This window comes from Callorhinus ursinus, unplaced genomic scaffold (genome assembly GCF_003265705.2).
Source record: "Callorhinus ursinus isolate GAN/ISIS: 27379988/994484 unplaced genomic scaffold, GSC_fseal_2.0 scaffold16, whole genome shotgun sequence".
Taxonomy (NCBI): domain Eukaryota; kingdom Metazoa; phylum Chordata; class Mammalia; order Carnivora; family Otariidae; genus Callorhinus; species Callorhinus ursinus.
The window spans coordinates 1,933,278-1,945,581 of NW_027397078.1; the positions used below are offsets into that span (position 1 = coordinate 1,933,278).

General features: G+C 51.2%; 1 protein-coding gene across 3 annotated transcripts in view; it reads left to right on the top strand.

Annotated features, from left to right (window-relative positions):
* OTUD5 (OTU deubiquitinase 5) overlaps positions 1 to 12,304 on the top strand; it is a 28,145-nt gene that overhangs the window by 9,302 nt on the left and 6,539 nt on the right. For 2 of the 3 annotated variants that reach the window (XM_025857435.2, XM_025857436.2), the window contains exons 2-5: positions 1,851 to 1,944; positions 10,321 to 10,385; positions 10,483 to 10,639; positions 10,718 to 10,866. In XM_025857435.2, the coding sequence (XP_025713220.1) occupies positions 1,851 to 1,944; positions 10,321 to 10,385; positions 10,483 to 10,639; positions 10,718 to 10,866 (465 nt within the window). The remainder of the gene's footprint in view (positions 1 to 1,850; positions 1,945 to 10,320; positions 10,386 to 10,482; positions 10,640 to 10,717; positions 10,867 to 12,304) is intronic. The other variant, XM_025857437.2, reaches the window with a different exon arrangement.

Consider the following 12,304-nt stretch of genomic DNA (forward strand, 5'->3'; position numbering starts at 1 on the left):
GAAATCACACAGCGAGTGAGTGACAGGGGTGGGGTTGAAATGCAGAGCCTCCGAACCTTGTACTTCCTACTCTGCTGGGGGAAAGTGGACTGCAGAGAAGTGATCCCCTCTGTCTAGTCAGAGCCCGGATCCTCTAAATCCCTGGGCAGGGTAGTGTCCCAAAGGAGGGGATTTGGGATTCCTGGTCCCTAGCCCATATGCTGGATAAGGCTGGCTTCTTCTGGTGGCCAGCAGAGGGCGTGAGGGGCCTGGGAAAGGTCTGCTGCTTCTGATTTTGTTTTGAAATGGAAAATATGTTTTCAGTGACACATGGACATTTTTTTTAATCGACTTAATTAATTATTTTTATAAAGGTTTATTTGACAGAGACAGCGAGAGAGGGAACACAAGTAGAGGGAGTGGGAGAGGGAGAAGCAGGCTTCCCACTGAGGAGGGAGCCCGATGCGGGGCTCGATCCCAGGACCCTGGAGCCATGACCTGAGCAGAAGGCAGATGCTTAACGACTGAGCCACCCAGGAGCCCCTCGACTTAAATTTTTAGAGCAGTTTTAGGTTCACAGCAAAACTGAACAAGAGTTCCCATATTGAACAGGGAGTTCCCACATACTGTACCCTGCCCTCACACATGCATAGTCTCCCCCATTATTAACAGCCCCCCACCTGAGTGGTGCATTTGTTACAGTCAGTGTCCATGTAGGACACATCATAATCACCCAGATTCCACAGTTCACATTAGGGTTCACTCTTGGTGTTCTACATTCTGTGGGTTTGGACAAATGTATAATGACACATAACCACCGTTAAGGTACCATACAGAGTAGTTTCACTGCCCTAAACATCCTCTTTTCTGCCTATTCATCTCTCCATTATTTTTTTTTAAGTCTGAAGATAAACATTTGTACAGGCTCACTGAACCTGAACGTTTGGGGTCAGATGTGCTTTGGAGTTTAGGGAAATTTCAGAATTTAGAAAAACCTGGTGTGTGTACTGTGTGTTATGTAACACCTCTGGTGGGGTCTGTGGTAGTACTTCATAACCATACACCTGAATGTTTCTGCATAGAAATGTTTGAATATTCACCGCCAAGTGGGATAAATAGGTTCCTGCCAGCTCAGGTCAGGTAATGATGGCAAATGAGTTAAGAGGAAGACTTTGGTTTTCAAAGCTTTTTGAGTTTTGGAATTTTGGACAAGGGATTGCATATTTCTCATGAAGAAAGTCAAAATCCTGTGTAATACCAACTTTTGGGGATATTTTGTTGTATGGTCTTTGCAACTCTCATGTGTTTGTATGCACATGCATATATACGTTAAACGGGTTCAGCTATGAGTGAGATCATACAGCGTATGCATTTTGCCTTGTATGATATATTTTGACAGTCCCTAGCTATACGTGTAGGGCTTGGGATCTAGGCTCTAGCCAGTTACTCCCTCCTCAACATCTTCCCTACCTTAAGTGGCTAGAAGGTCCCCAGGTGAACTGGGGAACTCCTTGAGATAGAGCCAGGTCCATCCCTGTCCCCAAGGCCCCACCCCCGGGTACTTGCCGGGTCTGGGCCTCTGGCTGCCTGAAGGAGCCCAGTATTGGATTCCCAATATGGTCAGCAGGGCCTGTCAGAAAACAGATGAGACCCCTCTGGGAGCAAGTATTCTGCTCACACAATGACTGATTCCCTAAAAGAAAGGGTCTCTTCCTCCTCCATGTGCATGGAGTGTCAAGCAGGGCTGGGAACTTGACCCCGCCCAGTGTCCTCTCAGCCAGTTAGCTGGGCCCTTCGGGAACCTAGAGGGCAGGGCCCTGGGGAGGGGGTACAGGTCTTTCCTGTTGCTGACTCCCACCTCTTCCCTTCAGCAGGAGCACTGGTTTGAAAAGGCCCTGAGAGACAAGAAGGGCTTCATCATCAAGCAGATGAAGGAGGACGGTGCCTGTCTCTTCCGGGCTGTAGGTGAGTCTGTGCCTTAGCTTTCAAGGGCCTAGGACTGCCCCTGAGCTGTTTCTGGTGTTTAGGAGTAACCCCTGAGACGGGGTTGAGGGTAGAGTTTACTGGTGTTGCAGGGGCTCCAGACCCCAGCTTCAAGTTAGTATCTGGCCTCTATCCTTTGGTCATGAGGCAGTGCGGTGGTGTGAAAGTAATAACAATAATAGTGATAAAAAATGTTACTTAGGGACAGATTGCACTGTCAGACACTAAAGGAAACCCTTTTTCATTCCCCTCCAAGCTAGGTTAAGTGTAGGAACTATTGTGGTTTCCATGTGTCAGAAGAGAAAAGCAGCTTAGAGCAGGGAAGTGACTTGCCCAGGGTCAGATAGTAGAGTTGGGAGTCTCTCGGTTGGGTTAGTCTGAGGCCCATGTTCTTTTTATTTTTTTTATTTGACAGAGAGAGACAGCGAGAGAGGGAACACAAGCAGGGGGAGTGGGAGAGGGAGAAGCAGGCTTCCCACCGAGCCGGGAGCCTGACATGGGGCTTGATCCCAGGACCCTGGGATAATGACCTGAGCCGAAGGCAGCCGCTTAACCGATTGAGCCACTCAGGCGACCTGAGGCCCATGTTCTTAACCACAGCACACTGCTGTCACCCTGGGATCATAGAATTTTTTTAAACTTACAGAAAAGTAGAATAGTGAATTCTCATGTACACCCATCGTTCATCTTCAAAAGAGTCGTCAACACTTGGCCAACCTTGTTTCATCACTACCCTGCCCACTCTTTTTTGCTCTCCTGAAACGAGTATTTTTAAAGCAAAACCCCAACATCAGATCGTTTCATTTGTAAATATTTATGTATGTTTCTCTAACAGATAAGGATTCTTTCTTTTCTAACATAACCAAAGTGTTATTATCCTACCTAACAACATTCATAATTCCTTAATAACATCTATCCAGTCCGAGCGACATCCTTGAGGCCGCTCTGGCTCCGAATCTTGTGACCCAGCAGGCAGTTTGAAGGCCCTTGTCCGGGGGAATTTGGGAATGTGATCTGACCCTTCTGTTGGGGCTCTGCTATCTACCAGGGAGAAGGGCCCTCTGATAGGAGCCTTGAAGTAGGAGTCAGACGCCCTGTCTTCCAGTTCTGGCCATGATTCAAAAACTTCCATTTTCCCATCTGTGAAATGGTGTTGATTGTGAAGGGCTCCTTGAATCCTTACAAGGTCTGCTATTCTCTCACCATGTGGCTAGCCCCGTGTCTCCTGGTAGCCTGGACTGACTCCACTTCTGACTGTGCCACTGATTCTTGGTGCGAACTTGGGCAAGCAGCTCTGTTTTCCTGAGCCTGTTTCCGAGGCTGTAACAGGAGGCAGAAGACCCAGAGTGGTAATGGTTACATGAGATCACTTCAGTAAATCCCTCTGGTGCCTGACACCTGGTAGACCCTCAGGGAACAGTAGCAGTGGTGAAGCTTGAACGCTGTTTTCAGTGGGGTCTCAGAGCCACAAATGTTTGTTGAATGAGTAGAAGTTTAGGTGGGTTGAGTGCTTGCCTCCCTGTTCTACCAAGCGGAAGAGGCTCAGGCAGTGGACTCTGCTGGGCTAGGAAAATGCCACCCTTTCTAACCCTGTGGCTCAATCCTGTGTTCTCCCTGGGATGTTTCCTAGAAAGAGAGCTGGGTTTGGGGGCATCTTGGACAAAAGGAAGGCAAAGAAAGAATAGGTCAGGGCCTGTTAGGTGCTAGGCCCTGTGCTGAAGCCTCAGGCTAGATGTGGGGCAAACGGGGCTGCTGGTGGAGTGAGTGTAAGAGAATGCATCTGGGCACCTTGGTCTCAGGCCGCCTTTGAGGCAGATGTTGGAGCTAGTAAGGACCTGGCTTGTGCAGTAATCCATATCAACAGGGATATTTTCTTTTTTTTTTCATTTGATTTTATTATGTTATGTCACCATACATTACATCATTAGTCTTTGATGTAGTGTTCCACGATTCGTTGTTTGCATATAACACCCGGTGCTCCATGCAGTACGTGCCCTCCTTAATACCCATCACCGGGCTAACCCATCCTCCCCACCCCCTCCCTTCTAGAACCCTCAGTTTGTTTCTGAGTCCATAGTCTCTCATGGTTCGTCTCCCCCCTCTGATTTCCCCCCTTCATTTCAACAGCAATATTTTCTTTTTTTTTAATCTTTTTTTTAAGATTTTATTTCTTTATTTGACAGAGAGAGAATGAGAGATATAGAGAGCACGAGAGGGAAGAGGGTCAGAGGGAGAAGCAGACTCCCTGCTGAGCAGGGAGCCCGATGTGGGACTCGATCCCGGGACTCCAGGATCATGACCTGAGCCGAAGGCAGTCGCTTCACCAACTGAGCCACACAGGCGCCCCTAAACAGCAATATTTTCATGTGTGTCCATCCAGTTGACCTCCCCAAACACCCTCTGACACCCCCCTCAAGGGCCTTCCAGTAAAGGGCCTGAGCTTACAGGAAGAGCTGACCGCAGCAGGTTGAAGGCCTTTCCCTATCAGCACTATGGCTACCCATTTCCCCCAACTGGACTGCCCTTGGCTTTTCTCTGTAAAACCTCAGAAGCCCCATGGCCACTCCCTGGAAGTATGTGGCTCCTGGGTCTCTAGGCCTCATCTGGAGGTTTCCCTGGGCCAGAGTGCACAGGACATGTGCCTGGGAAGGGGACTTTGTCCTCGGGCTTTCTGATGTCCCTCTGCTTCCAGCCTAGCTTGTGCAGGGACAGGCAGCAGGGGCAGAGCACCTGAGCTCTGATGAGAAGGCCTACAGGTTCTAGCTTCCTGCCACGCATTGCATAGTGGAAGGAGCACATAACCAAAAGCTGGAGTTGGAGAGGGGATTGCACACACAGAGGCCACAGTGTTGTTCCTTGACCCTGACTGTTTGCTGGCATTCAGCTGGGTGCTTCAGATTCACCTGCAAAATTGGGATCGTTATCCCATGAGACCGGTGAGAAGACTGAGGCTCAGGAAAGGGAAATGACACGCTTGGGGTCATTGGCGGCGGAGCCGGCATGGGAGCCCAGACGTGTCCAAAGGACGTGTTCTTTCTATGACCCTGGGAAAGCCCTAGCTTCTCAGCTTAGCTGTCGACTGGCTGGGTGACCTCAGGTATATTCCTTGACCTCTCTGGGCCTTGCTTCCTCTAACTAGGAGCCTGTGGTCCTCTACTGTTGGGAATCCTGAGGCAGGTGGCTTTCTACCCTCTTTTGCCTCTGAGGTCTGGGTGTCCCTCGTGTGAACCAGTACTCACTGCTCTCTCCCACAACCTCCTGTTGGGGACTTGTGAGCATCAGTGAAGGCTTGGGTGGAAGGAGGAGCCCACGTTCCTGAGGTACCCTGTGGCCCACCCTGCCCCTGCTCGGCTCAGATAACCTCCTCCTGGAAACATGGGTCTGCATCTCTCCGGCCCTCTCCCCATAGGACTTTGACTCAGCGAAAACCTCTGGCCCTGGCCCTGGCCTCTGTGGGCAAAGTGGAAGCCACATGGGCGTCTGTCTGCACGGGCCACGAGGAAGCAGCTGGAGCTGTACATGTTAGAACAATGGGGCCCAGAAACATTAGCCTGGACCATCACGTGTCGCGGGGGTGGATCTTCGATTAATTTTGACTGTTTTATGAATGGGGAAACTGAGGCCTTGCGAGAAAGCCAGCACCCTATTACCTAGATCACATAGGCAGCCTCAGGACATAGGTGTCTGAGGTTGAACTAGGCCAGAAGGAGAAGATTCCCATGGACACCCATGGCCATTGGGCTCTTTCTGTCCCAGTTTCCCCAACTTGGCCATGGGCATCCTTGAGTAGAAGAGCGGGCATCTCGGAGACCAGGCCATCAAGAGGACGGAGTTCTGTCTCCCCTCACCTAGGGTGTCTCCCCCATTGAGGGTGTGCCATTTGGGGCCATGGGCCAGGTGCACACCATAGCCGCTTGACAGGCAGGGGAGGCCTTTTTCCTGGCTCATCTCCTCAGTGGGGCCAGGAGGCAAGTGGGGAACAGATCAGGTTCCTGTCTCCCCCTGCTGCTGTGTGTACACACATTTGTGTGGTTTGTTTTTAGATTGCCTGCAGACACCAGGCTTCCTTTTCTGTCCTCAGCAGAACTTGCTGCGGCTCTTCTAGCAGGCGGGCAGGCAGCCTGGTGGGGAGACAGTTCCCAGGTGCCTCTCAAACAAATAGTAGGGCCCTGTGCTTAATTAAACTCCTGTAGGTAGTCCAGGCTCTGCTGTCCTGCTTCTCCACATAACTCTTAGGCAAATAGTGACTATTTTAGAGAGCCTGAGGAGGAGGGATTACAGAGGTTTGAGGGACCTTCCCCCAGGCAGCAGGGGAAGGAGGTGGAGGCAAGCCTGTAAGAGCTATTGGCTCTTCCTCCCTCCCATTAACCCCTGGCAAAGGGTAGGAAGGAGGTAAGGGTCCTCGCTTTATATAGCTTTGCCTCTTATCCAACCTTTAATCTTGGTTAACGGTAAGGACAGCTACTTGCTGAATGCGATAGGTCTCTGTAGTTGTGAGGGTGGTGTGGATATTTGGTCAGGGAACATCTTTTTTTTTTTAAAAATTTTATTTACTTGTGAGAGAGAGAGAGCGCGCGCGCACACACGAGGTGGAGGAGAAGCAGGCTCCCCGCTGAGCAGGGAGCCCCATGTGGGGCTCGATCCCAGGACCCCGGGATCATGACCTGAGCTGAAGGCAGCCGCTTAACCTACTGAGCCACCCAGGCGCCCCTCAGGGAACATCTTTGGCAGGATCTGCTGGCTTTGTGTGTGTGTGTGTGTGTGCACATGTGCCTTTCTCTGCTCATGTCTCAGCATGCTCAGAGAAAGGACAGACGTAGGCTGTGGGGAGGTAAGGTTTATGCTGACCTCTGTGTAAGTCCTGCCCACTTGCAGGCCTTTCCAGGGTTCCAGCTGATTCCTGCTTGTGCTGGTGGGGAAACTGAGGCAGACAGAATCAGGCCTTGCCCTCAGCAGGCAGGCGGCTAAGGTGATAGCTGGATTAGGGGTAGTGGTAACGTCACCTGGAGCATCAGTGTTTGAAGTTACCAGGTATTCCTTGAGAGCCTGGCCTTTACCCTCCCCTGAGGTCCAGCTCTGCCACATTTCTGTACCTCAGTTATCCTATCCCTCCTATGTAAAGTAGGGCTTTTTGGGGTGAAGATGAAATAAGTTGGAATGTGAAAAGGCCTTGGTGGAACCAATTGTGGTATTGTCCTGAGGATTTCCGAGCCCTCTTTGGGTTGGGGACAGAGGTGAGGTAGTGGGGGACCCCCTTCAGCTGGACTCTGGGAGGGGAGAGCAGGTGCAGATTGCCCACAAGTGCAGCGTCAGCAAGAGGAGTTTCAGTTTCTATCAAAACAAGTTCTCTGAATTCCCCTACCTCTGCAGGTCCATTGGGCCCTTTCCCCCACCTTGGCCCCCACAGGGAAGTCCAGCCCAGCCCTTAGTCCCATATGCCAACCCTCTGGGAGGAGGGGGCTTTCTGGAGGACAGAGGTGGGGCTAGCAAAGTCAGACAAGCACTGCCTCGATGAGGACTTCCTGTGTTTTAGCCCTGCCTTGGGTGGTTATCCCATCCTAATATCATTGAAAAGATCCTTCTCACCCCCATTGGGGAGGTATTTTTGCTCGGTTTCCTTGGTGTTCAGATATGCACATTTTCTTCCGCGTTGATGATCCCAGAACCAGCTTAATATCTTATAATCAGTGAGGTGGGTCATGCCGCCCACCCCCAACAAAAGCTGTGATTTAAATGTGTGTACGGTACCACCTATCAGTGCATCTTAGGATTGAGAAGGGGAAACCTTACAGGTAGGTAGGTAGAGAAAGTCATTTAAGGACCCTGTTTCGTGAAGCGTGTATTTTCAATTTGCTGTTAATTTGGTTGCTAAAGATTTGAACTACGGACACAGGAGGTAGGCCTGTGGACCTTTGGATTCAGGAAAGGTAGAGAGCCCTCCCTGCCTGTGTGAGGCGGGACAGCCTAGACTCCTTGCTCGGGGCTTTCCTCTGGTTGAGGGAGTGCGACAGAAATGAGGAAGGGCTTAATGAGTGGTTCCGGTGACATTCTGACTGACTCGGGGATGGTTAGCTATCTGAGAGAGTCGTCGTCCACTCATGACAAGCGGAGCCCCTAGGTTCATTTCTTGAACACCCAGGACGTCGTAGGCATTCAGCAAACCCTACCCGTCGTCTTGACAGCCCCCTGTGAAAGGAAGAGTAGTACTCTCCCCACTTCACGGATGAAGACATTGCAGCCCAGAGAGCTCGAAGGCCTTGTCCAGTGCCACACAGCTAGGAGGCAGCAGGGCCTTTCTGCTAGGCAAGGGGGCCAATGGCAGGGCAATGGGGGGGGGGGCTTCACAAGCTTCCCTCAGCTCCCTTCCCTGTTGCAGTTTCCCCTTTCCTCTGTTTTCTTGCATCCGGCATCTAGCTCAGGTAGATCCATCTCCCAGGAAATGCCTGTCGATCCTTCCTGAGGAGCATCTCAGCCCCCTCCTAGAGCTTGGCAGGCCGGCCCCTGTTTAACCCCCTTGCCGCCGTCCCAGTCCCTGTTTACTGCAGCTGCTGGCAGCACTGCCTCCGCAGCCCCCCAAGCTCATTCTACATAAATAGCTCTTGCAGCCACAGCGGCCTCTGTGGTCCCGGGCTTCTAAGAAAGGCGGCAGCAGGGGGCCCCCAGCCTCTGCGCAGGGCACGTGACTTGCTGGAAATGCTGCTGGGGGGGTGGGGGAGAGTGTGGCCACAGAACCCACATCCTTGTTTACATCGGTGAAGGGGCTACCCCTTCCCGCCTTCACAGCTCCCCCCCCCAGGTCTCCACACCTCTAAGAGGACGTGAGACAGGCATGGGCCCCATTTTCTGTCTCAGAGCAGCCTTTTTCTCCTCTCACAGAATCCTCCAGGGAGGGAAGGGGAGGGCAACAAAGGCGATTCTTCAGAGGTAGACTGGCTGTCCTGGAAGACCTCTGCGGTGTTCCCTGAAACAGTGGGACCTGCCCCTGCCCCAGTGCCCCAGGGAGACCCCATCAGAACAACGGTCCTTTGGAGAGACAAAGGGAAATTCCCTCTTCGTCTTAGCCAGCGGACATCAGGCGTGCCCCATCTTCAAGCCCACTTTAATTTCCCTGGGAGAAGACTCCCTGGCTCCTCTGGCCTGTCCATCCACTCAGCAAGCTGGTCCCGATTTCCTGTACTGTATCGGGCCCTGAGCTGGGGTGGACTTGGATGTGACTTGCTCTCAGCCCTCAGTGGGAGTCAGAGTGGTCAGGCAGAGGAAGTCTGTACACACCTTTGATAAATCTAATGATAGAAGTGCTCTGGAGGGTGGGAGGGCTGGGCAACTGTATAAAGAATACATGGGTGTGTGACAAGTAGGCAGCCGAGGAGGATGGAAAGAATGCCCCGAAAAGAGGAAATGGCATGTGTGAAGATCCTCAAGTAAGGCAGGGGGAGCCTGGTTCTTATTTTGACCGAAACCCTGTGACACCTAGATCGTTTGGGCCATAGGCAGGCTGCCTTTCCCGAATTAAGCTTAAGTTATGTTCATATGTGTCTTACTTCTCTTGCTAGATTATGTGCTTCTTGTAAGACAGGGGCAGGATTTTACTCACATCTATCACCTACACAGTACCCCACATTCAGGCCCCACTCCGGGTAGGGGGCTCTGGTTTACTGAGTGACTGCTGTGTCCCAAACCCCGTACTGATCACCTTATACCCATGATTTCGTTGATCCTATAAGAGGCCTGCCAGGGAGTTACTGCTTGTTCCTGTTTTACACGTGAAGCCTCTGAGGCTCAGGACACTTGGGTTGCTTGCCTCTGGTCGTTTAGCTCACTGGTACCTGGGAGAACTGGGCTTGGAGCCCAGTTTTTAGTTTCTTCTTCTTTTTTATTTATTTATTTGTGACCTATGAAGGCCATGCTGGCTCCCAGGAGTCAGGAAAACTGTATTCTAGAGTTGACTCTCTCAGACTGACTTGCTGTGTGACCTTGGTGAAGCCACAAACTCTCCCTCAGCCTCAGCTTCCTCATGTGCAGAGTGAAGGGGGAGTGTGGAGCTGCTGGTGCTCGAGGCCACTTAGGGGACTTAAAATGTTTGTTGATTTGTCTGAGTGGCCGGGCAGGCCCCGGACAAACTCATCTGCCTGGGTTGCGTTCCTCTCGCCTGTACTCTCCCGTTCTTAAAGACTGTCCCTGCCTGCCTCTTTTTTCCGTGACCCCATTCCAGCCCACAAAGCCAAGCACGCTCCAGGCTGTAGTATAGGAAAAGGAGTTTCCCTGGCCCGCAGCCCTCCACCCCCAAGGATGTTCCAGGACGTGGAACTCTTCTCCGGTGGCAGCTCTTGACCCCTGCCTCTCCTTCTGTCCCCACAGCTGACCAGGTGTACGGAGACCAGGACATGCATGAGGTGGTGCGAAAGCATTGCATGGACTATCTGGTGAGACCTTGCGGAGGCCTCGGGGCGGGGGGCGGGGGGGCGCAGAGTGGGCACATCCCTTCCCCGCCCGGACCCGACCCTCCGATCTGTTCCGCAGATGAAGAATGCGGACTACTTCTCCAACTATGTCACCGAGGACTTCACCACCTACATCAACAGGAAAAGGAAAAACAACTGCCACGGCAACCACATTGAGATGCAGGCCATGGCAGAGATGTACAACCGGCCCGTGGAGGTGTACCAGTACAGCACAGGTACTTCTGCGGCGGGCAGCTGAGCGGCCTGCCCTGCCCAGCCCGCCGCGGGTGCTCCTTCCTTCTCTTTCTCTGCAGAACCCATCAACACATTCCATGGGATCCATCAAACCGAGGATGAGCCCATCCGCGTCAGCTACCATCGGAATATCCACTACAATTCAGTGGTGAATCCCAACAAGGCCACCATTGGTGTGGGGCTAGGCCTGCCATCATTCAAACCCGGGGTAAGTGGGTCCCCATGCCCAGGATGGCTGCTGGATAGAGAGGCTGGAAACCTCTTTTGACGTCTCAGTTCTGGCCTATCCCACAAAAATGACATGTCCCCTGAGTTGCCCCTGAGCTCTCACCTCTGTAAAACTAGGGAGTTACCCAAGGTGATCTCTTGGGGCTCATTCGGTGCTCTCCATTTGTGCGTCTGAGCTGGCTTACCCATTTTTCGTGCCTGTTGAGGGTTGGCATTTTGGGATATGGAGGAGGCACATCTGGGAACTGTGAACCCGGGCTTGGTCTGGGTATCTCGGTACCTGCATGGATCCTCCGAAACTGAGCAGTTCTAGACAGCTGTGGTCACAGAGACTTAAAAGTACAGGCCTGGCCGGAGCACTACTGGCTCTGGGACCTAGGGCGGATTATACAAGTAATGTGGGCTGCCTGCTCGGCCGCTACAGAACATGCCTAACACTGGGCCTGCTGCCTAGTAGGTGCTCAGAAGGTGGCAGTACGGTTTTCCAGCCCATGCTGACGGGTTCTTGTTCTCTCTCATAAACAGTCATCTTCTGGGGATTTTGCTGTCTTCTATTGGGGTTTCACTTCCTACAAACAGAAAGTGCCCCGGCCTCATTTTAGGAAACGCACACCCTAACACCACACACCCTCCAACATAGGGGTTGTTTTTTTTTATTTTGTTTTTTAAGTAGACTTAATTTTAGAACAGTTTTAGATTTACAAAATTACCAAGATTAGATAATTTCCGTATTCCCCACTATGATGAACATATCCGCATAGGACATTTGTCACAATTAATAAACCAGTATTGATACATTAACTAAAAAACCATACTTTATTTAAATGACCTCAGTCGTTCCCTAAAGATCTTTTCCGTTCCAGAATCCCATCCAGGAGACCTTCCTACAATTTAGTTGTCATGTCTCTTTTGGCTCTTCTTGGCTCTGACAGTTTCTCTGAATTTCCTTGTTTTTATCTTTGATCTGTTTACAGAGTCTAGTTTTGTCTTTTCTAGAATGTAATGGAATTGGAATCATAACAGTATGTAATTTTTTTCTGACTGTCTTTCACATAATGCCACGTACTTAAATTTAAGATTCATCCATGACTTTTTGTGGTCTGATCACTTGTTTCTTTTCTTTTTTTTTTTTTACTTATTTTTAAAGATTTTATTTATTTATTTGACAGAGAGGGACACAGCGAGAGAGGGAACACAAGCAGGGGGAGTGAGAGAGGGAGAAGCAGGCTTCCCGCTGAGCAGGAAGCCCGATGTGGGGCTCGATCCCAGGACCCCAGGATCATGACCTGAGCCGAAGGCAGACACTTAATGACTGAGCCACCCAGGCGCCCCTAAGATTTAAGATTTTAAGATTTATTTATTTTAGAGAGAAAGAGCACGAGTGGGAGGGGCAGAGGGAGAGGGAGAGAGAATCTCAA